Genomic DNA, 24680 nt, shown 5'->3' with positions numbered 1-24680 from the left:
GATGTTAATAGCTTGCAGCTATCTACAATATTTTTAAATATAGCTCTAACATAGCAGGCATAAAAAGCTGCATGCTGTTTCATCCAGTTGTTTGGTCTTTTTTAAAAAAAAAAAAACTTAGCTGGAAATGATAGTGAGATGGCACCTAAAAGAGACCTGTAGAAACCGAAAGTCTAGCTGGATAACGTCTAGTCCAAAAACCTACCTTATTCAACAAGAGCTGCTCAGAAGGTATGGAATCAAATCCTGCCAAAGGAAAAGATTTGGCAGGGTAAGGAGGAACCACAAACTTGGAAACCAGGGACTAATGAGAAATCTGAAAAAAAAAAAAACCCCTATTTGGGACAAGCTATCATCTAGAAGGCAAACTCTGTTTTTTACAGTGACTCAAGCTACAGATAAATTGCTTTCGATACCTCATATTGCAGATCTGCAAATCAAACCCAACCTGATATAAACCTAGGCAGCCAGAAAATGATGTAATCAATGTGAATCAGTCTGGTTTTATAATAGTCAGATCTAATTTTGTAACAAAAGTTAGAAGTCTGGATAATCAATAGCTATTTGCAGTTACTTTGCAGTGCATTAACTATTGCAGCATACAACTTCTTGATGATAATTACACACTACGAACGTTTACATTAAATGGCTCAAGAATATGCAAGTCCCATCAGTGCTAGCAGGACTTCATACCATAAGGAGGCTTCCAGTAAGAGCCTCCAAGATTTTGTGCTGATAGGAGAGGAAAAAAAATTCACTAGTCAGCAATGTTTCTGAATGCTAAATAATGAGAACAAAGTCCTATTGAGCAATCTGGGTCACAAATATTTTTTCCAATAGTCAAAGTTAAACAAAGTGGCATGTCTGAACAGGAAATACAGGATTTAGTTGCAGAAAAAGGGTACTAGATCTTACAAACAAGCAAGCACAAACAGGCTTTAAACATAGGTAAGAGTTCTCACCACTTGCCTCGATACATTCAAAGAGCTTATCAGCCCCTCTTTTTGTCATTTTAGATTTGGAGTTCATCCTAGCACAGCTATGGCATTACAATGGAAAATTGTACCCAGCTATAAGGTTTCTATTTTAGTTTGGTTACAGAGAATCTGAGAGGATGCCAAGATTTGCATGTATTAACAGACTAGAGGAAAACCATTTAATGAGATTCAAAGAGCTAAACCTGTTAATCTCATTTTTCGTAAGTTTAAAGGATGACTTGATTTTAATGTTTCTTAAATACCTTCAAGTGAATAAAATACTAATGCTACAAGGCCATGTGTGTAGTGAAAAGGTACAGCATTAACCAATGACTAAAATCTGAAGCCATGTTAATTCCAAACAGAGACAGCATCCTTTTTCTACAGGGAAGCAATAAACCATTGGATCAGCCTGCAGAGGGAAAAAGTGTTCTCTGTGTTTCTGTTGAAATTAGATACCTTTTGAAACACTATGTACAATTTAGGTTGATTACAAACACTGGCCAGATGCATTTGTACACAAGCCATATAATTGCTATTTCTTGCCTTTAAACTACTGACTTAAATTTGAACTCCTGCAAGAGATGTTATCCGAGTCTCCCTTGAACATCTTAAGTAACTAAAGGCTAACTAAAACTAAATAATTCTTATTTTAAAGACATAATTGATAAACTTCAAAGGCATTACCCTAGGGATAAACATGGATGCAAGATTCCAGAAAGCAAGCCGTCAATAGACAGCATAACCTATCATTTTCATTCTAATCAAAACACTTTCCATTAGCTACCTACCACATTTTCCAGTATCAGCTTGGTACAAGCTTCAACTTACACCCAGACAGTACAGACTTCTTGAAACTACATTACACCACTTGACCTTCAATGTTAACCTCATTTTTGTCATGTCCTTTCTACTTGCCTCATACTGTCTTTAGCTGACCACTTAAGAAGCATGTCTGTGTGAGAAGTATTCATTGTTTTCCCCATCCTGAGATCATGCTACATGGAAAAGAATTTGGAGGATGGGGAGAAAGAAGATATTTTAACAGCTTGATCTTGACCTCTTAATATCCTTACACAGAGCAGCCCATATTCTGTCCGTAGACAGAACTATTTATAGCCAGCTAACACTCAAAGCAGCATTTGACAAAGCAGGGCAACTTTCAGTGCTGGAATACCTTACTTATTCTCTGGAGAACAAAACCAGTTATGACTATCATTAAAGAGTCAAACTTAAAACCCAATGCCAAATTCTTTTAAATAAGAAGTTGGATGTGATTTAGTGATTTTCTCATTAATGATGCTCCAAAAACAATGGCTTCCTTCCCATCTTCTGCCTCCCTCAGACACGTAATTTATGATACAATTGACTGTAATCCAGTCAGGTTTCTCTCTCAGTTCAGACAGGATTTGCCCAGTCCAATGTCATTCAGCCAACCTAGCTGCAGGACATGTCCTCAGCAGTGAAAAAGACCATCTTCACAAATGGATCCTTTCTAATTCTGTTGGGCAAGCTATATTTGAAGACGGACAGGTAACATCTGTATGCAGCTTCACCAGCTGTACCTACAGGCTGCTGTCTAAGTCTTCTGCATGGCTGTCCTTGAGCATGTTATGTAGTGAATTCATCAGCTGTTTGTACCAAGATAAAAAGATGATTTGATTACACCAGCAGAAGCAGCTCCCAAATTTCATTGAAAATATTTCCAGTGCATGTTCTAATTAATGTTTCTCAGTGATGAAAAGATTTGGTGGTATTGCTATTTATAGTGAGGCCAAATTTGATGCCTTCTTTTGGTAAGAGAACTGCCTTTATTAAAAGGCATTTTGTAGACAAAATGTTGGTAGATTTCTTAAAGGGGTTCTTACACTGGGTTCATTACTTCTTTTTAAGAATGTGTGCATAGCCCTCAATCCTCTGCAAGGAGCTTCAACTCTTATTCCGAAGTACTGATAATATTAGAGCATATCCCTTTACTGTTGGGCTTAAATCCAGCTGGCAACAGAACTAGGATGTTGATCCAAGATGAAAATATTCAATGGCTTTACTGCTAAACTCCATTTAACATTTCAGAATATTTAGTAAATGCAGCCTCTTCTCTCTCCAGTTACAATCTCTTGGAGGGAGAAGGGTAGTTCAGAGCAGCTCATATCTGTCCACAGTGGTGGGGTGCAGAAAAAAATTGTAGGAATTGATGTTTCTACAACTGCATCCATGAACAAGGTACTGTAGAAAAAGATTCACAGCACTCTTAGCTACTCATACTATTTACAGCTGCCAAACAGGGCTTTCTGCAGCCAAACATGCACCATGGTGCCTATTTATATTGAGTTCTCAAGATTATAGAGGATTTCAGTAGTGTTAGGTATAAGTAGAGATTCAGGGTAAAGTACTAGTAAGGTCATTCAGTGAAGTAACTGGAAAATGGATAAGGTCCTTGCTAAAATCCTCATTTGGGCTTTTTGTGAAGCATTTTATGACTTCGCAAATTAATTCATTTAAAACAACCATTTGGAAGTGGTAATCTATGGTCATAAGACACTTAACACAAAATTACTAATGTTGAAGGTTCTGAGCAACTTGCTTGTGCTTTCACTTTGCCTGCCTCCTGGATTTCTCTGAAGAAACAAAGAATATGCTCCTGTTTTGGCATTCATATTTGGGGTTCCTTTCCAGCTTGAGTAATGTCTACATCTAGTCTTTATTCAGGCTAAAATGAAGCCTGAGGTCTTGCACTTGATTTCCAGCTGACAACAGTCCTATAGGAAGGCACAGATCTAATTAACCCAGTAAGTCCTGCTCAGTTCAAAGCCTTAAAAATAGAGATAACCTTTTTTCTTTCCCACTTTACATGCAGTTGGAGTCAGTGCAGGTCTACGCAAAAGGCCCAGCAGATAGACTGTACCCAGCATTTAGCAGGCCTCAGGTAAGGCTCATTTCCCCAATTAAGGAAATGAGAGAATCCAAGTCAAGTGGGATTCATAGCATGTTCTTAATTCAAAATGAATGATGCTTAAAAACAACTTCCATGGTTTTCTAGTCTGGAAAGAAGCAGATACTGTTTATCAGCTCTCATAATTAAGGTTGGGAAAAGTCTTGTATACAGGCTTGCAGCTGAGAGATTGCTCATTACATCAAATTTCATTAAACTGTTTAGCTAAACCTATACCAAGTTTTCAATGCATTAGTCCAGCTGCAAGAGTCTTAATCACATAATTGAACTCCTTTGCTTGACCTTATGCTCAACAGAATTGTGGACCCAACAGTTCAGCTGGCAGTAGTCCTTGAAAACAATCAAATGAGGTCTTTGCCCAACTGTATCGAACACTGAAAACTAATGCTTTTTTTGCCTATAACAAATATTAAATTTGTTGCTCCAAAAGACTATTTAAAAAGCTTTTGAAAAAAGTCTAAGTTAAGCAAAACACAAGCCTTTTGTGCAAGATGCTTAAATGTAACTAAGAAAAGGTACTTTACTGAGTTATAAGATGTAGCCTACTCTGTTACTTTTTGGCTTCTGTTCTGTTTCATGCAGTTATGCTATCATGGCCTCTGGCATTCAGTAGAAAGCAGATTCACTTCCTGCGTACCAGGAGTAAATACAGACAAGATTTGCTGCATGAAAGCAGATGAATTATGTATTTAACTGTAAATACTTGAGTGTGTTTTTTATAAGATTGCATTTTAACTGTGTTATGTCTCTTCAGAAAGTGTAATTGTCCTTTTCATCAAGCCAAACACTGGTTTGAAACATATATAGAACACATTGCCCACTAAAGCCTAAAGTTTTACCAATATTGAAGTTTGAGAGTATTAGTTGCTACAAGATCAGATCAGGTCTCTTCTACCATCTCAAAGAAAAAATGTACTTATTTACAGTAAGTAGAGATCATATCTACAATGTCTGAGTATTCAATAAAACAGAGCAGATTGCTATAAGCTCATCTATCAGCACAGCCATTAAAAGGTCAGTCTGTTTTATGTTTAAGGAAAAACACCTGTTTGAATTAGTTCAGTTTAAATAAAACAAAATAAAGTAAGTGCTGAGAAGACAAATCAATATTTGCATTTAGTTCCAGTTCAGTGGTTTACATAAGATAAAACCCTAGTACCAGAGAAGTCAAAAACTACAAGTGCTTGGGCAATGTTCACCTTAACCTGAAGTTATTTGCATCTATTTTTGCTCTAGTATCCTGAAAAGCAAGAGAAATTGTATTTAAAAATTAGTTCCTACCTTTGAAATAAGTTTCACTTGCCAACATATTCTATCTGATCACAGAGCATAAGAGTAGTATCCACAACAGTTATTTTCATTACTTTTCGTTATCAGGTATTAAAAAATGGCAGGTATTTCAAGGCAAGCATTACACTTCACTTTCTAAAATTGACTGGATGAAACAGTGAATAAAGTGTTTTCACTAATGCAACTTTTTTTTTTTTAAGAGTCAAGCATTACAAAAGAAACTTTTCTTTCATTTATAAAAACACTTTAATGGCCTGACTGTATATGTAATTGATAGAACTCCACTATAGCCTTTTGATCACGTTAACATTCACATTTCAGAAATATCCATCCATCTTCTACTTACACTAGGCTAGCATATCAATACCTTTTCCATCTCTTTCCTATTAAGGAAGGAGAACATGACTCAAAGATACCCAGTGCAACAACACGTTAACCAAAGCTATCATTTACACAGGCCAGCTCTTGTGTTCAGCACATCAGAACACTAGTTTTAAGCACCAGCTATATTGTTTCCATTGATCAAAGCAAATTAGGAAAAATATCATGCAAAGTACTGAAAGTACTCAAAATACATCATCAAGCATAGGTGGAATTTCCGAAGTTTCAGTCCAACCCCAGTTCCTATGATTAAGCAACAAAGTCTGAAGAAATCAGACTATTTGAATTTCTCCCAAAAAAAGTCAAGACTAATGAGCTTATTGATGCCAGTGAGTATATTCTTCTCCCAGCAAATACTAGCCAAGCTGAGAAGCTGTTTACAAGAAACAGATCTGTACAACCTGCTCAAAGTGATCTCATTTTGAAAGATGACAGATGTTGTTCTTCTAAACTCCACCACAGAAGAGTTTCTATTTTTAGTCACAAAAATATGGCAGCTTAAATACGAATTGAATGATTACATTTGTCAAAATATCAAAACACTTAAAACTGCATTAAGTCTAAAAATAGCCAAAAATAAAGGTGGATGAATGATGTTTGAAGTATGGAGGAGACAGGAGAAAAATACATCTTCCTTGGGAAATGATACAAACCACCAGGAATAAGACTAACACCTACATACTGAATTTGAAGACAAGTTTAAATACAAGGGAACCACCTTGCAAGAGAGCACAGCCTAATAGATTGGGAACGAAGAACTAAATGGTCCAGTTATCTCCACTAGTACAAAAATTGTTTAAAATTAAATATTATCTTTCCCAATAACACAAGCAGGAAGAAAACCTGAGAAGCTGCTAAGAAGTTCTAGAAGCATAGTCAGAATTCAGTACTTACAGAAGACTGGTAATAAGATGAGAATACAGGACATTTATCTTTTCTATCAATTAACACTGTCAAGCCTTTTTATAAGTATATAAACGCATACATAATTCAACTCCTCTTTATACAGAGGAGCTGAAAGCTTGCCAGAGTGAGAACAATTGAGAGCTTCAGCCTGAACAAATCTGGACCATTCTGAAGGCCATAAATCTTTTGCTGAGATCAATTTTTTTAAACAAGAGACCAAAGCAATTGATAAAATTGATGATGACCTTAAACAGCAGTATCAGTATTGCAATGGCTAGCGCAATTCAAACTGCAAAAATTGTTTATATACAGAGGGAAAGGAAGGGGAAAGGTAACATTGTAAAAAACAAATCCAGCATGATTTCCGTTAGCTTTTTTTTTAATGAAACGAGGCTAAAACTTATTCCCAGTTTTACCTAAGTTTCATAGAGGAATAAATATTAAATAAAATGTTACCATTCTCTCAAAAAAAATTCAACATTAAGGCCTGCATAGATGGAAAGTCAAAGAAAGCTCCACAATTATCCGTCCGCTTGCTAGTCACTACTCACAGCTTTGGAATATCCACAATATATCTTCTGCCCAAGTAACTGGTCAAAAAGGGATGGTTAATAACACTGATGAGCAAGACTTATACTGGATGTTATAGGGAATGATAAATTAAGAGCAAGAGGATTACAGGAAAATAGCTTAAGATGTCAAGTTCCACTGTCGCTGCTCACGGAACAGCCCATATTTATATCTTAAGAGAATTCTGCAATTTTTATTATCTGTAAAGATGCACTGAGAAGTTCAGATCTTAGTTTTCCTGAGCACATTGTGAAATTTAATAGAATCCTTCTCTGCATGTTTGCATGATAAACATATACACTGAAGTGACACTTCAGATGCTAAACTATTCACCAGCTAGGGTTTATTTTTAAGGTCTTCTACATAACTTTAAAAAATCTGCCATTTGCTTTAATGTGTAAGTGGAATGCATTGTTACATACTGTTTCTACTAAAAATCATCATTTCTTCCAATGAAATAAGCCATAGGCAAGTTGTTTTCTGGACATAGCTATACATCAAAGCTTCATATTAGACCAAAGCAAATCAAAGCCATGAAGAGACTGAGCTGCTTATAACAGCTGAGCATGCACATGTAACATAGGACACACAAGAAATTCATCTTACCTTCAGGTGCATCTGCATCACAGTCTTTAGATACAAATGTTGTTACATTCCTTGGCTGGCCATCAATTGTCTTATTACTCTGCATTATAAATATAGAAAATTAGTACACTAGTCTACCAGCAATGTTCTTCCATACACAATGGTAGTCCCTGAAACAAACACATCTCCCAATAAATTATTTTATAAAAAAGGCTTTGACAAACCTCTTACAATAGTCGAAAGGATTAAGATTGGTTTTGAACAATATGCACAGAGTAAGCTGTAAGTGGTACAACATGATCATTTCTAAATATGTTTTCATATAGAAAAAAATCAATAGCTTGTGTTCTTTTTGAAGATTCGTGAAAAATAAAACTTTATCTCTGAAATTAAACCTCTTAACTGTGCATAAAATTAATTTGGAATTCAACTTTGGTAATGAAGATACCATGGAAGTGTTAGGCTTGCATAATGATACCGAATACAGTTTACTTCTGGTCCAAAAGCCAGATGATAGTATCCAATATACTTAGATAGCCAGAGTGGAAGAAGACAAGTTATGCTGAAGTGAACTATTGAAACCCCAAATACTGCCTTTTAAACATCTCAGATCTTTGCAAACCTGACCCTTTTAGAGGCTACATGAACTCTATGTACCACACTTACTTTTGAATAATTAGTGAATAATTTTAGCAGAGTCCAATGCAAATCCTTTGTACTACATTGATTTCTTCATAGACTAACTCACTTCAAAGGGTCTCATCTCTACTGTACTTACTTTCACCCTCATGATTTCCTAAATAGAAAGCCCTCTAAAGAAATCAGTAAGGGTCAACACCTTTTCTCCTTCAGGCTGAAGAAAACACATCCCTTAAAACCTACCAGAAATCAGTACAAGCTGGCACATAAAATTAAGTGTTTCTCTGACAACTTAATTGACAAAGTTTATCAATATTAAATAAATTCAGCCGCCACTCTGAACATTCAAGAAAAACAACCAAGTGTCCATCCTAAAAAGCAGCAGTTTGTGTGAACAGTTAACTTCATTTCATGCAAACCCATAGAAGCGTGGAGACCACTACTGCCTTAGAAGAAACTGATCCAAAAGGAGTATGAGTAGGCACAGGAATCAGGAACTAAAGTGGAACAAAAAGTAAGAGGACAATGTGTAGATAGAAACAATAGGATAAGAACAGAAGATATGAAATTTCAATTATTCAGTGTACATTTAGCAGCGGTCCAGCTCCAGGAGGTATTCCAGCTTATACTGCTCAGTCATAGAGTGTTTCTTTCAAAAGAACAGCATTATAGATTGTACAATTACACAGGGGCATACAAAAAGCACAGAACAATCAGAATCTTGCCATTTCAAAACTTTGTCTTCCTTATCTTTATTCATTTTGATCTTAAAATAGTGGGAATTTAAAATACAACATGCAACAATAGCTAGACCTGCAGGTTTCCTTTGATAACATGTATGCTTTTTTCTAGGTTTGATATCATTCTTGTTCTCCGTGAACACTCCTATAATTTAAGACTTGTGACATATTTGGATTCAACTCTAAATGCTTTCCACAAGCTCAAGGCACTAGGGTGTACCTTAAAGTCATAAAACCAGCCTCTCTTTCCCTAGCAATCCTTTCTTCTCTCGTACCCAAGGCAAAAAAAGTCTTGTAAAGGTCCACTAAAAGTTTTCTACCTTTTCACAAAACAGACATGAAAAAAATGAAATACGTATTCCAAAAGAGATATATAAAGTAAAGCATTTCATGGTATTAACCCTTCCTAATAAAAATTAAGAACCACATTTGCCATGCTAAGAGGAATGGTAATCTCTAACTCTATCAGCTGAACACCATTTTTGCATAGCCAGAATTTCTAACATTCAAATTTAAGATTCTTCAATATACAAGTAGTATTACACATAGCAAACTACACAGGTATTAAAGAAAAAGTAGTCTTACACAAAGGTAACTCACACAGAAAAGAAATAATTTGGAAGTTATTACTTATATTAAAGGATTAACTAAAATCTAATAATATTTATGGTAAGATTCAGCAAGAGTTCAGTATCACTTCGTCCAGTGGAAGAAATTAAAGAAAAAAATCACCACCTTTGCCAGCACAGAATTGGTTTCTATATACTAGAACTCTTCCAAGCAGGACCCTGAACAGGTTAAAATCTGCTCTCCTGACTCCAGGGTTGTGATACTACTATTTGCCCTGTTCTTTCCTCTGAGGATCCTGAACTTTCACCATCTCATGCTCACTGCAGCCAAGACTGCCCTTGATCACTTCTTCCTTGTTTTCAGCATCAGGTTCAAGACAGCATCTCCTTATTTCAGCTCCTCAATTGCCTGTATCAGGAAGTTGGCATCTGTGCATTCCAGAAGCCTCCTGGATTGCTTGTGCTCAACTGTGCTGCTTTTCCAGAAGATACCTGCGTGGCTCAAGCCTCCTATGAGGACCAGGGACTGGGAACATGGAGTTATTTACAGGTGTCTTAAGGGATCATCTGCTACTTCCTCCTGATCAGGTAGCCTGTAACAGACAATATCACCCATGCTGATCTGCCCTCTAATCCTAACCCAGGCACTTCACTGGCTTAGCCATTCCAAAGCAAAACTCCATGCTTTCCCACTGCTCTCTCAAAAAAGTCAGCTCTCCCTACTGGCCATCCCAGTCTGTCCCTCTTAGAGCCCACACCTAGCCACAGCAGCAGTCCAGTTGTGTGAGCTATTTCACCACGTCTCTGATCCCAGTGAGACCGCAGACCTGCGACTGCATGCAAACTTCTAACTCCTCCTTTGCTTCCCCTGCTGCGTGCATTAGTATTCAGGCACTTCATAGGCACCCAAGCTGTGCTGATTTCCCAGAAAAGGTGAGAGCTTTGCCCTCAATGCTGTCATCTCAGCACTTTAGTATTAGCATAGAGCCCCTTTTGCCCCACAGGGCACAGAGAAAGTGACTGGACATGGAAAAGACGCATAAGTGATAGCAGAGATGTGTCTACAGAAGAATTCCTCAAGATAATTTACTTTGCATTACACAGTAGAGCGCTCAAGTCTCAGGCATTTTTAGTATGAGTATTGTCAGAGTAACACTCATGTTCCAGTTATCACATCCTGTCCAAAGCTGAAAGCAGGATGCCTCAAGGACAAGCAGGAGACAAAACCAAGTACAGTAACTCAGTATGTGTGCTTCAAGAGCTGACGCATTTTTGGCCACTTAAGGAAATTGCAAGCTATCATATAAAGGGTTAGGTTACAGCCTGTTACACTTACATAATTTGTTCCTGCTTATGTTCAGGATCAAGAACTTAAAAAGATCTGTTTGCACGCTTGGCCATCTAAGGGATACTTCTGGATTTCTGCTGATGACAAGGGAGACACTCAGTGTCTTGCAGCTTAGCTCCGCTCCTCCAAATTATCTATGTGAAGGCTGAGGAAGGAAAGCGACTGCTGCTGCTCTGGCCCTCAACTGGGGAAAAGTACCAGTGTCACCTATGGCAAGTGCTGGCCTTTTAATTCCTGTCTGGGCCAGTGAAGTCTTACAGGTCCACTAGGTAGAAGCATCAGCAAGCAGTGGTCTTTCTTTCAGACAAATGGAAAAAGACTTGGCCTTCTTGAACAGAAATAGCAATTACACTTCAAGTATGGGCAAAGTTACATTTCTGCTACAAAGCCAAGAAGGCAGCATGGATGCAGACAGAAGTCTCTACCTTTGTGAAAGGCTATAAAGAGACTCATGGCTGTTTAGCAGATGTTACAAAGGTTGTCTTAAGAAATGAAGCCAAGCATTCCTCAGTGTTTGAAGAACTATGCAAGCTGACCAAAGCCCTACACAGGGCCTCAGTTAGTAAGGGCATTGTATCCAAAAGAAGCTTTCAAAAGTTTCCTACAGATATCATACCTGAAGACACTTTCAATTAATTGGTGACACATGCTTTGAACATCCCAACAAATAAAGCAAGTAGCCCACATTTAGCTAACATTAATTGCCTCACAAGAGCTCCATTTTTCTACACTATTAGATTATCAGGAAAAGTCAACAGCACTTCAAAGTTAAAAGGCTTTGTCAAGAGTAACAACCTCCAAAGGAAACAGTTCAAGATTCAAACAGGATTCTAACTTGTCTAATGCATCACTATAGACTTTGGTTACAAATTAGTTTGACAGGTTACTAGATTGGGAATTACTGTAGAGCAAAGAACAGGGGGAAGTGTTCCTTTTACACAGTCTTTTTGTGAGCCACCAGATTCTGACATATATGTTTATCAGCCTGCTCATCCACTAGGCTGACTTGGAATATTGCTTACTTATCACCTGGTCCTGTACAGTGTTGGTTACCAGTGGTGTTATTTTAAATCATGAAACTGACAGTGGTGTGCAAGAGCAATGAAAATCTAGACCATCCAAGCAAACTCGTGCATAAAGCTTCCATCATCAGGAAGCTTGCCATAGGCACAAAATGTACTTCACTTGCCCAGTTCCTGTGTATGTTCCTGGCCACTCCTCAGTTCCATAATAACCAATTCATAACTCTTAAGAACCTCCTCATTGCTGACATGCACGGAAAAATCTGTCATTCCTCTTCATTCCCAGACACCATCTCTCCTCATTTCAAAATACAAAAATGTAACATCCAGTTATCAGGGTAGTCAGACACAGAAAGTGTGTCTAGTACATTCTGAAAGATTCTTTGAGAGGATGTGGTCTAAAAACCTTGTATTTACTTGGTATGCCAGAGAAGTCCAGATGTAATTTACCAGCATATTCTTTATGCCTCATGTTATTTTAACAATAAAAACAGTTTCTATCCAAGTCACTTTATGCACTTTAAACACAGCTCTTTGAAATGGGACATAAGAAGCTAAAGACCCAGGATGGCTATCTTGAGCATAACATTTTTTTAATCCTTTAAATGAGAAGTTGTAGCTCTACTCAACCATTCTAGCTAATCCTTCTTGCAGTGCTGACCAGGATTGTATTTCAGTAGCTGTTTGAATGACATAAGAGCCTCCCTACTGCTGTGCTCCATTCTCTTGGCCCTTTTCATTACAAACTATAAATCTATGTTCAGATACTATTTGTCATAACAAACACTTGCATGTTAGCTGTTTAAGTCCCAGTCCTCCTGTCCCCTTCAATATACACATATTTTATGGAAACATTGCCATTTTATTCATAAAGCAAAACAAGTTGCTAGCTCCAGTGTTTATTACTTGCTTCTCTCTTCAATCTTCCATGTTATCTGCAAGCTTTATCATGAAAGATTCTTTTCTCAGGTCACTAAAGGCTTAAAGACCAGCTTTGTAGGATCCTTAATGAAATTGTCCTTCCCACCCTTCCACCCACAATGGTTCTGCACTGTAATTAAAGACAAACTATCAGTCTGCAATATAAAAAACAAGCAACAAACTGCCTTTTGCAGGGACTTAAGCTCATAACTAACTCAGATATAGCTATATGATGTTCTAGGCTACATACACAGTAAGTAATCATGCCAGAAGTTCTATGTAAACTCACCATGGAAGCAAACCACTTCTCAGCTTAGTTTCTTGCTGTTACTACCCTAACTCTGACAAGTTGAGCCAATTTATAGATGCCTAAGCATGTTTGTTTTGTATTAGTTATATCTAGCATAAAATCCACTAAAAATGCATTAAACTTCCTAAATACCAAATATTCAAGTCCCCTACAGTGATTCTATCATTGTGCTTGGATTGATATCAGGATATCACAAACCTCCCATTACCAGACACAATTTAGATGTAAAGACAGCAGAAAAGTAGCATTTACTGAATGCTTCACCTCCTGCAGCGGCAGTTCTACCATATCCACTCAGCACATTTAAGTTGATCAGGTACCTCTTCTCTAGCATGTTTAACACTACTTCAACTTCAATTTCTCCTTGTAATCCTTTTGCTCAAAGTATTCTGCATCTACTCTTCAGTTTAAACTGAAAGAATCAATAGTGATAAGTTACACATTTCACTAAATATTTTCAGCCGAAGGTTGGTGGGTGATTGTTTTTTTTTTTTAAAGCAGCATGTCCTTCTCCCAGAGGCACAGCTTTCTGGAAAACTAACAGAAGCATTCCAAATGCTCAAAGCAGCACTCCGTTACTTCAGTCGCATTTAAATCCCTTCTCCCAACCACTCTGGCTCAATTGTTTTGTCTTTGTGAAACTTATACTTAAACCTCAAACAGCACATCAAGAGATCTGGACTTCTGTGTGCCTGAACATGAGTAACCAGTTCATGACCCAATTAGTTGTCTACATTTGCAAGATCAGATCTAACAAAGCCTCCCCCTGTAGGATACCAGATCTTGGTATACAGCTGGCCATAGAACCCCTCAAGATGCTTATGATGTGTAACTTTGAACTTCCCCATAAACATGCAGGCCTCCATTCAAACTAAAATGAAATACAAGAATTAAAGCCTTCAGGTAAAGAAGATGAAAGACTTTAAAAAACCAAACCTTGAAGTACACTAAAGTGCAATAACAAAAGCAGAGACTAATGTTAACTACTTTATTCTATAAGATTTTAGCAAACAAGAACTGCAATAAGTTTCATGAAGTTGGACAGGCCAAAGTGTCCAAAATGTGATTAATTAGGACATACTCAGCTTCATTCTTATTATCCTCTCCTGTACCTAGTTATCTTTGTAATTTCCCACAAATATGCACATAAGAACTAATCAACTGCAGAACAACAACATTGTTTTAGTCTATAGACAGCCTTACACACTAAAACTAATCTTCATTGCAGTCACTCAGCAACCTAAGCATACCAGTACAAAAATCTAGTGGAAGCTAGCAGCTGTCTTACCAAAAGAAGTAAAGCAATATTCAAAGCTTTACATTGTCTGAAGATGATCTAGGAATTAAGTTGTTATACATAGTACAACCAGTTTCTGATTTGTGTCTTATCAAGAGACCTACTGGTAGTTAAAAAAAGCTGGCTACAAAAGGGTCTTCAAAACTGAGAACGTACCTGGCTTTAAAAGTCACTCTAAGCAGTACATTTTTGATACAGAAGGCAAGATTTTTTTTTAAAAAGAAAGTATTACATCTCACCTGTACCAGGTATTTTTGGCTTCCATACATTACATACTGAGGGGCAAGACTGTAGATCATGTAACTTGTATGAAGAACTATCAACAGAAGTATCATACAGAGAAACAAGAGTGCTTGAGGTCGTGTTTTTCCTCGTCTGATTTTATAAAGCTAAAACCAGAAAACATACAGATATTAACATAGTGAAAAATCTTTTTTTTTTCCTGAAGACATTTAAAATCCTCTTTAATTGAAGTAACAGCTTTAATTCTACTGACAGAAGTAGGAGGCTGCTAAAATTATCCTCTGGCAACTTAATTCCAATGAGTCAAAGCAGGTTTTCAGGTGCATTTACCTGAATTTCAAAGCACAGCTATTTAACCAAATTAACTGTTTTTTGTATTAATGACCCAGAATATTTATAAACCAGCAGCTAGCAGCAAGATTTAAATGATGTTGCCTATCACTGATAAACTGCCTTCGTTTGTCAAAGAATATTGTGTCCTTCAGCCAGGGTGAGATGACATCTATCACTACACCTCTAATCAGATCTAGAAACAGAGGAGGGAGTTATGAGAGAGTGTTCCCAGGCTCTGAGAAAACTTGTGCACCATACGGTGGTGTCTTTTCCACTTTACACTGCAGGGAACAACATAATCCCTCATTGTTACCCTGTAGGTACCACACCATCCTGTAATCCCCGAAGGCTCAACCTGAGTACCATATTAGGGTAAAGAAGCTGGCAGCTGAGAGGTAAGTGATGGAAGACAAAAACCAGCTGCCAATCTCAACTCAATGCAAGGACTCAGGGTCACTGTTCACAATTTTGGGGTGTCACCACATGAAAGGATGACAGTATTAAAGGGAAAGTAGGCACAGAAGCAGGGAAATATTTAACCAAGCATCACAGGCATGAATGGCATACTGTTGGATACAAAGCTGCTTTTTCAAATATAGTAATATATTATTTGCATCATATTTAGATATGCCATACCATCACTGTACTGTTTCATGTCTTATCAAGCTAGATGAACTTGCTTGCCACCTAAAAAGCAATTCAAGCACTACTGACTGCATGCACATTACAGATTTTGACCACAAAATTCAATAATACTTCCAGTATATCAAAATCATATGGCTTTAACTTAGAAAAGTCAGAAGCCAAAGTGCCACTGATTAAACACTTGAAAGAGTCAGCTCACTATTAAACTAAAACATCAGTTTTGGTCTGATAACTTAGCAAAACAGAACACCTTTCAAAAGCAGTGAAAATTGTACAATAGGCTTCTAACACTCATTAGACATAGCATTGTCTGTATTTGCAACATCCAGTATTTATGAAGCAGTACATAAATAATGACTATTTATTAAATATATTGAATATCACATATTTGTTAAACATCTTACAAAGTATTATAAACTGAACTCAAGTCACATTTACCCTTATCCAGAAGAACCATATACCCATATTTCGAATCCCTGCCATTGAAGTGAAGATAAAGTACATAACAATAGTTGTAATAAGAATGTAATCAAGTGGAAAAACCTAAAACAAGAACACAAGCAGTTAAAAAGACAAGAAGATGTTCAAACTAGAAGACAAGCTCTTCCCTCACTTAAAGCTAAGTAAGTAGTTTCTACTTATAGTATCTGAGGTAGTAAGAGTCCTTCCATTTCAAAGTTTTACATAGCTGTATTTGGAGCCAGCTAATATAGCTTGCTGCTAATAGAGCTTACACAATTAGTTTGGGAAAGCCACTGAGTATTTTTCTTAATTTAAAACTTGCCTTAATTCTGAAGTGTTATACATTTTTAGGCCAAGAAATACTTAATTCCATTCTGAGAGTACTTTTAAAAGAAACACCACAGTGGCAACAATCATTTTAAAACTGTATAGGCATTCTATTCGTGAATATTTCCAAATGTATTTGCATCCAAAACTTGATTTTTATATTTACATTAATAACAGCTTGAGATAATACTGCTGCTGAACACTACTTTTCTCAGCAAACTGCATGCTTAGGTGTTCAATAGTTTTAGAAACCATGGGGAAGCAATGCATTGTGCCAACGCATTATACCAAAAATACAGAAAGAACTCAACTAGGGGAGAGTAAAGCACTAGCTTACATTAAAGCTTTTCTTTTTCTTAGCTTACCCATGACTGATTGCCAAATTTGTATGTGGCCTTGTTGCCTTCCAACCCTACTGAAGTTAACAGACATTTGTTCTTATGTTGGGTTTGTTTCAAAGACTAATGCATTACTATAACATACATAATGGCACAGAGCACAATATATCTTTCAAGGTGCAATAAATATATTGAAAACTGAAAAGTGCATTTACTTCACTCAAGGTGGATAAACTATCAAGTACACAGACAACTAGAATGTAGGTAGGGCATGAGAAAAAGTTGCTTTTATTTGGTGTATGACAACTACAAGTGATGTCATTCTTCATTGCCACTATGTTCGCAACAGATGAAACTCGTTTCAAGCACCACCTTCCTCCAGCAACTGACTTTGGCTTCCATCCACTGAATATGACCAATTTTTTACTTACTGTTTGAAGAACAGGTAACAGCATATTCAATGGATTGGTCAGATTAGTTCCTAAAATTATAAATCCCGAGTCGAAGCCAGCAGAATGCAGAGCTTTGTCCAAACTGCAGTAATTAAGAAAAACTGGGTAAGTACTATGGTTCTCCCAGAGCTTTGTCTTCAGTTTAATTTAAAAGGGCAGCTCAGAAAAGCTGAACTAAGCCCTGAGACTGACAGCTTTTTCATATCTATATAGACATATGCCTTGTTTTACCACACTCATTGCACTTGCCCTATGAAAAGGTGTATTGATTTCTGCATCTCCTTGGCATTTTAGCTTTTCCCTAGTTCGGTCATAGAGCTTATTTGCCCAGTCTGAAAAATTAGAAATGCCAACATCTGAGACCTCTGGTTAGTGTCAATCTTCATTGAAATCCACCAGATTTGCAGCTGGCTATATTGCTTTCAACACCATGAAACAATTACAATGTAATACACATCGTAATGGATTATACATGTCATTTACTGCAAGGACTTAAGCACCTGTTAGCCAGCCCAAGGAGTACCTACATGCATTAAGATTCACTCAATACTTCTGTAGTCTGAATTGAACTTACTTAACATATATGCTTAATTTTTCTGCTGAATCATAACTGTTTTCAACAGCATACAGTCAATCAAGCTGAACCATGTCCCTTTTTTTTAATCTGTTTTAGCACATTTTACTCAGTTTCAAGATACACTATTATAATGAGAAATGCAGCTCTAATTACAGAAATGCAGCATAGAAAAGTGGGCTGACTCTTGAAGCAAACCACCCCTGATTTTAATGTTAGAGCAGAAACTATGTAGTTTAAGTGGTTAAGAAAAATGCTGAAATGTACTTACTTTGACAAAAACAGAGAGACAGTGAAGAGCAGTGCCACAATGATGAAGAATACTCCCCACACAATCTAGAAGTAAAGAATTATTAGAGTTTAGCTGCAAGTGCTTGCAGTTGATACAAATGAAGACTTGTATAAGTTTCAATAAAGGACTAATGATCTTGGACCACCTCAGAGCTCAAACACACTTGAAACAGTAACTTTTTGGTAAATACTTCAGAGAAGTGCTAACAAAATGTTTATTCTGTTAAACAGGGTTTATGTCAAGCATTTAAGAAGTTGATCATCTAAGACGAGAACCACCTCTTTGTCTGGTGGATACACTAAGCTCAGAATCAAACGTTAAAGTTTATCACATGCTATAGTGCAATACAGAATTCTACCCGTAAGTATACAGATAAGATGTTATATTAAATGAACATGGCATTTAGCAGAATGCACAACCCATACTTGCTATATTATATGGAAATCCTTAATTGAACCCAAATGCGTGCATATAGTTAAGGGAAATAAGAGTTTGTTTCCCTCAGCCACCATGCCTGTGTGCTCACCTTCCAACAGGAGGCAACCTGTGCACAGCTTACAAGGAACATCTCACCCTTCCCAAGTGAGAGCTCCCTTCCATAGCTCTACTCAGAAACACTCAGTGACCAAATCACTTGGAGGGAGTGATGTAAAACTCAAGTAACCAAGCCCAAATACCAGGTCTACTTTTTTCCTCCTTCTGCCTGCAAGTCCTCTCAGTTACTCATCAGTATTGAGTATTTCAAAGCAATTTTGAAGGTTCAAGTTCTAGAAATCATCAACTTTACAAAGTATTTTGCCTCAAAGGTTTAAGTCACCTAGAAATTTAACTCAAGTTATGTGAAGACTTGACAATGGACTAGAAAAAAAAAGATGCTTATAAATACTAAGGTAGTAGGAAAAATACTTGAGTTTCAAGAAAATCTAGATAAGTAATACTTAAATACTATTATTCTAAAACACTATCTATCCACAAGTTATTAAAATACAATAAGATTACTAAAACCACATTGTAACCGCCAGATAAAGGCCTCTCTTCTGGAGAAGGTTCTAGAAGAGCTTCCATACCCCTTTAGCTGTACCGAGTCATTTGCCCCATAATCTTCCTTTGGAGTGTCTACCCTATTCAAGAATTTGAAACCAAAAAAGTGTAACAGCTACGGTTATTTAGCCAGCAAGTCATAAGCATAGATAAGGACAAGTAAAAATTTAAGGACCACTATAATTAAATCACATACTGCTATTGTTTTTAAAACCAATAACAGCAGGCTTCTTTGTAAGCTTTTGCACACTAATGCAGAACTGCCTGATGTACAAAATAAGAACAGAATTTCTTGGCTAAGCTAAGGGGGCATATGAAACACTAAACTAAGTTTACCAGGAGTAGAGTGAAGATTTATTTTGTAGACCAACCACATCAGCAGTTAAGCTGGGTTTGAGCATTCAGATTTTTCAGGTTTTAAGGGCTAGATTAAAATAAGCAAACAGCTTAAAGCGCTAGATGATTTAGTCCTTGAATATAGTCAAAGTATGAAAAGTTTATTTTAAACAGGAAAAATCCAGGCAACTTAGCAGTAAGTTTAGAGAACTGAAAGTAATACTCTGATACCCGTACATTCTGTTTTCCCCATTGCCTTCTCATTTTTACCTTTAGAGGAAGAAGCCACCTTCTTTCAAAAGTGGCCTCGTTTCTTTCAGTTCTATGAATGGTCTGAATCAAGTAGATTCAGAGAAATAAGGTTGTTCCTGAAGATCTTAATTAAAACACAGGAAAGTGTTTTTACTATGCCTACCAAATACAGCACTCAAGCCAGGGACTTCGTTCTCCAAGCTGTCCTCAACAAGAATACCTCCTATTGTTTTTCCTGGGCTACAAGCAAGTTCAGAAAATCGTTCTCTATTTCTTTGGCACGTTTTCTCCCTCACAGTCTTTCTTTTCTTTGTTTGGGGAGGGTGGGGGGTGAGGTGTTAGGGGATGGTGCACAAAAATGAGCTCAGATAGCAAACCCATTCAGTTACAGCTCCAACAGATTCACTGTATTTTCCTAGAAATCCTAGTCATGGAATATGCTCAGATAAGCATGCTGAACTTCCAAAAACAATGTTTTCGGATTGCTAGACTTGAAACAACCTAGACAGACTTATTTCCAAATTCTACATGCAGGAACACAATGCATGGTCTTCCACATGAATGAGGCAGTTTCATAGTTTAAATTACTTCATTAACCTTAAAACTTGGCACACGGCCATCTTGAAAAGGTTAAGAATTTTATTACAGCTGCTTATTAAAGATATTCAGAGTTACAACACTATTATTGTTCATTAAATTCTGAAGATAAGCTTCCATCTGCAAACTCAAACACAGTATTAGAACACCGCTTATAAAACAACTCAAATTATGTAGGCCTTATTAGGTATAGATTTAGAGACTAATATCAAGGTAAGTATTAACTTGTGCATTTCCACATATTTAAGTGTACTAAGATTTTACCTCTCCACAGCAAACTCCCACTAGGTATTAGTCATACAGGAAATAAATGTTTAAAAACAATTAAGACCAAGAGCATAAAGCTTGCTTTACTTCATTACCTTCTGCCAACTATGGCCAGTAGACAGGTATCCAGATCTCCTCTGGAATACGTCTGTCTTCTGAAGTGATGCAGAACACTCTTCACAGTAGGTAAGTGGTTGAAAAAGCATTCCTTTTCTCATTTTAACCTCAACTCCAGTCCCATTAAATACGAGATTGAAAAGGCTAATATTAAACACCTTCATTCTACCTTAGTTCATTTTATATTTCCACAGTGGTATTAGACTACTGAACCATAAATGATTTGCAATTAACACCAACCTACATTTACACAATTTGAGAACATCAGTTGACTTAGGCCTTTCACAGAAGGGATCTTTGTTCTTACCTGGATTTTCCTTGTACCTCAACTGATTACAGACTAAATCAACACCTCATTTATAGTCTGTTAACCAGGTCTTGGCCAATAATTAAGAGAATACCAACACTCAGACTAGTAGCTGAGTTTGCAACTTAGAGTCTGGCTGAGCCTTATTCAAGTGGTATTAACCCAACGTAAAAAAATCCAGTTGGGTATCATTTGGTATCTGGGTAAGAGAAAAATAAGCACTTCCTTTCCTTGCCCCCCCCATAAAGCCTAAGATAGGCTAGAAAAAACATTGTAGCAGGAGCTATACACTCACTGTTGCCTTTTACTTGTCACCTATAGCAAAGAACAAATCTGTCACCCACAATCTTATTGTGACATTACCATACTGCTGTTTACTAGCTTTAAACCAATTAGAATACCTTCAAAGAGTCTAGATACACTTTGCCATGCAAATTTACAAAACAATTCTGCTTTGTATCCCAGCATGAATGAGAAGGAATCCAAGCCCCTGAGAACATGAGTACATGTTCAGCTTCAGAGGAAAGGACAGCACTTAATCAAAAGCTCTTGTTCTCATAGCAGGACTATTTATCAACTGATGCTGAAAAGCTTTTAGTACTAGAACAGGCAAAACCAAAAAGCCTGGATTTCAGCCAACAACACAGAGGAATTTAGTAAGGTCATAAAAAAACAAAACATAAACAAGAAAGCAACCTCTGATCTATATTAAGAGAAGTCTGACTTTCAATGCAAGGCAATCTTACTTTCTACTCCCTAGTCCTTTTGAAAGCAGGTCTTCAATGCAACCATACCTCAAACTATGTTACCTCTTCCACTACAGTTTGAACTGCTCCATTTCCAGGCCACTTCCTCATATCCCTCAGCTACAAAATACAGACCCATACCCACCTGTACTCAATCATTTACTACAGAACAGGTTTCAGAGCTGCTACCTTGCACTTACATCACCTTGATCGCCTCTAAGTGTCTGCTTGGGTCTTCTAATCTACAATCTGTTTACAAGCTAGTATGCACACATGTAACTGCCAAAAAACAGTGAACCTTGTTTTCATGCAAGACTGCAGCTATTAAAAAAATGAGTACAACTTACACTGCTGCCTGAAATGGGTTCCTTTAGCATCTTAGTAGAAAGCCTCTACACAGTCAAGTAAGGAAGCAGCTAAAGCAGATAATCACACACCAGAACAATTGGATATTTTCTGAAGGACGCTGCAACCTATAGACATCCCACATGCTGAAGCAGGTTCTTTTGAACTGCAGCCCATGGAGTAGACCCATGCTGGAACAGGGACAACATGTGAGGAGGTGTCATGGACTGATGGCAAATCCCTATTCCCCATCCCCACTGTGCCACTCCAGAGTCAGGACTAAAGGAGTGAAGTTGAGCCAGGGCAAGAGCGGGTGGGGGGCAGGAAGGTGTTTTCAATGGTCTTTGCTTTTTATCATTCAAATCAATTTTAACTGGCAATTTTCTTCAACTCTGTTTTGCCCATGACAGCAACTGGTAAGCAACTGCCCTGTCTATCTTGACCCACACCTTTTTCCATCTTATTTCCTTCCCCATCCAGTTGATGGAGATGAGAGAGCAGCTGGGTGGGCATTTGGCAGCCAGCCAAGTCAACCCACCACACTATTGCATGATACAACCTACTTTCCAGTAAGTTTCAGGTAACATGGCAAACATGGGTTAAAATTGATTGTTAGATGAAGCCAAACACTAAGTATTAAGTTATCACTATTTAAACTTAGGACATGAAATATTCACACCTCTTGCTTGTCATGTTGCCAACCTTTCTGATGTAGAAGATGCAGCTGTGAATGCAGGTAGAAAGCCTGTCAGTTTAGCCACACCACCTCTTTGAGGCAACTAAACTGTGTCCTGACAGCACCTACAGTCTGCACTCACTCTGCCAGCATGGCTGTTATCCAAGCAATTGCCTACAGTCTCCCCTCTGGGGAAAAAAAAAAAAAAAAGAGGAATACCCTAGCCATCCATCCTCAAGACAGCATTAACTGTACCTATGCTTCTCTGAAGGCCTTCAGCAGCAAGTGGAGAGACTGACACATCTATACAAAGTCCTCATTATCCTTAAGATTAGACAGGAGAACAGTTTCTCTCTCTCTTGCTAGAGTCCAAGTGTCCCACTCTATCAGAACACTATTCTCTTTGAAGTAACTTCCATATATTTGGACTGATGTCAATGCCTTTAAGTCACTGCATGGGGCTAAGCATGAGCATGCTCTGTTCAAACAGGTCTCAATCTTCAAAATGGAGTACTTCATTTTCTTACATTACTCACCTCAGGCATCTCTTCATTTGGTTCACAACTGTTTTGAAGTACCCTATGAAAAAATGATGCAACACTCCCAACTTAGCATTGTTGAGTAGACTTCCGTGTTTCACAGTCTATAGTCTTGTTCATATATTGAGCAAACATAACTATGTGCTCTGGAGTTTTTTTTTCCCTGAACAGTTTTTATACCTCTTCCTTTGACTATATCACATTCCTCTTGCTGCTGAGAGTATCAGATAAAAGTGTGAGAAACCATAATAAAGGAGAAACAGTAGATTTGCTATCTACAGGAAAGATTACATTTTGTAGAAAGAAATTAGACTAGTTTGACATTACTTGACAATCCCATGCTGACCATTACTCATTTCCTTGGGATCTTCCACATGTGTTGCTTTTAACTAAATTAAAAATTAACAACTTCATCTCTGAGTTTAATTTAGCTTTGAGTAAAACAATTGTTCTCAAAATTTACTTTATTCATGTCAAAGAAAGCTTACTCTTCAGAGAAAGAAGTTTTGGCTTTGTTTAACAACAAATCACATGGTAATAGATATTTAGCAGTAACAAAATAAGTAGAGCAAGAATATAGGAAGACACTATGGAACGACAATATGATTATAGAAGTCTGAATGTAGACATTAAGTTAACACTGTAAAAGACCTCCAAGACTAAGTGCTATTCCTGAACACGTTACTCTATTCTGTCAGTCCCAGTAAGTCTGCAACTCCCATAAACCTGACTATCGCAAACACAGCAGAAATAGCATTCTCCATATCTAGTACTTGCCTCACAACAAATGGAACTTCTCTCGACATCTGAGAAATGGCCACATTCTTGAACAATATACAAGTTGCACTAAAGATAGAGTATTGTAACGTAATAAGCAAAGCTCCAAAATATTTTTCTGCACTTCTACATTGATCAGAAGTATTATATATAGATATTAAAAGATCTCATTCTTTTCATGAAAGACTAACTGAACGATTGACAAGTTATATATGTGCAAAGACAACTCAAATACTATTAAAGTAACAGCAAAACAGTCCTGCAAGAGTTATGTTAAGTGATGGATATTATCACCTTCACAGGACAGCTCAAGGAAAAGTCAAAGTAAACAAGTTTTGCAACATGCTTCATAGCACAGCCCTATTCTAAGTGAAAATCTGTCAGGAAAAATTATCCACCTGTAACTCCCCTTTAGTCTGCTATTCTTAAGAATTCACAGTGACTGTCACAGTTACTGAGAGAATCAGAAGCATTCAGACCACAAGAACAAAGAGATACTGGAATAC

At 37.3% G+C, this 24680-nt stretch overlaps 1 protein-coding gene across 5 annotated transcripts in view; it reads right to left on the bottom strand.

Moving 5' to 3' along the window:
* The window catches only part of LMBRD1 (LMBR1 domain containing 1), a 92657-nt gene that overhangs the window by 11777 nt on the left and 56200 nt on the right, over positions 1–24680 (bottom strand). For 2 of the 5 annotated variants that reach the window (XM_087776726.1, XM_087776729.1), the window contains exons 10-14: positions 18154–18218; positions 17288–17390; positions 16168–16272; positions 14748–14897; positions 7684–7762 (exon numbers count right to left, since the gene is read on the bottom strand). In XM_087776726.1, the coding sequence (XP_087632852.1) occupies positions 7684–7762; positions 14748–14897; positions 16168–16272; positions 17288–17390; positions 18154–18218 (502 nt within the window). Of the gene's footprint in view, positions 1–205; positions 317–7683; positions 7763–14747; positions 14898–16167; positions 16273–17287; positions 17391–18153; positions 18219–24680 lie in introns of all 5 variants that reach the window. The other 3 variants (XM_087776728.1, XM_087776727.1, XM_087776730.1) reach the window with 3 other exon arrangements.

Source organism: Nipponia nippon, unplaced genomic scaffold, assembly GCF_047370975.1.
Source record: "Nipponia nippon isolate SJK-2023a ecotype South Korea unplaced genomic scaffold, ASM4737097v1 scaffold_4, whole genome shotgun sequence".
Taxonomy (NCBI): domain Eukaryota; kingdom Metazoa; phylum Chordata; class Aves; order Pelecaniformes; family Threskiornithidae; genus Nipponia; species Nipponia nippon.
This window is presented reverse-complemented; position numbering and strand designations above follow the sequence as displayed.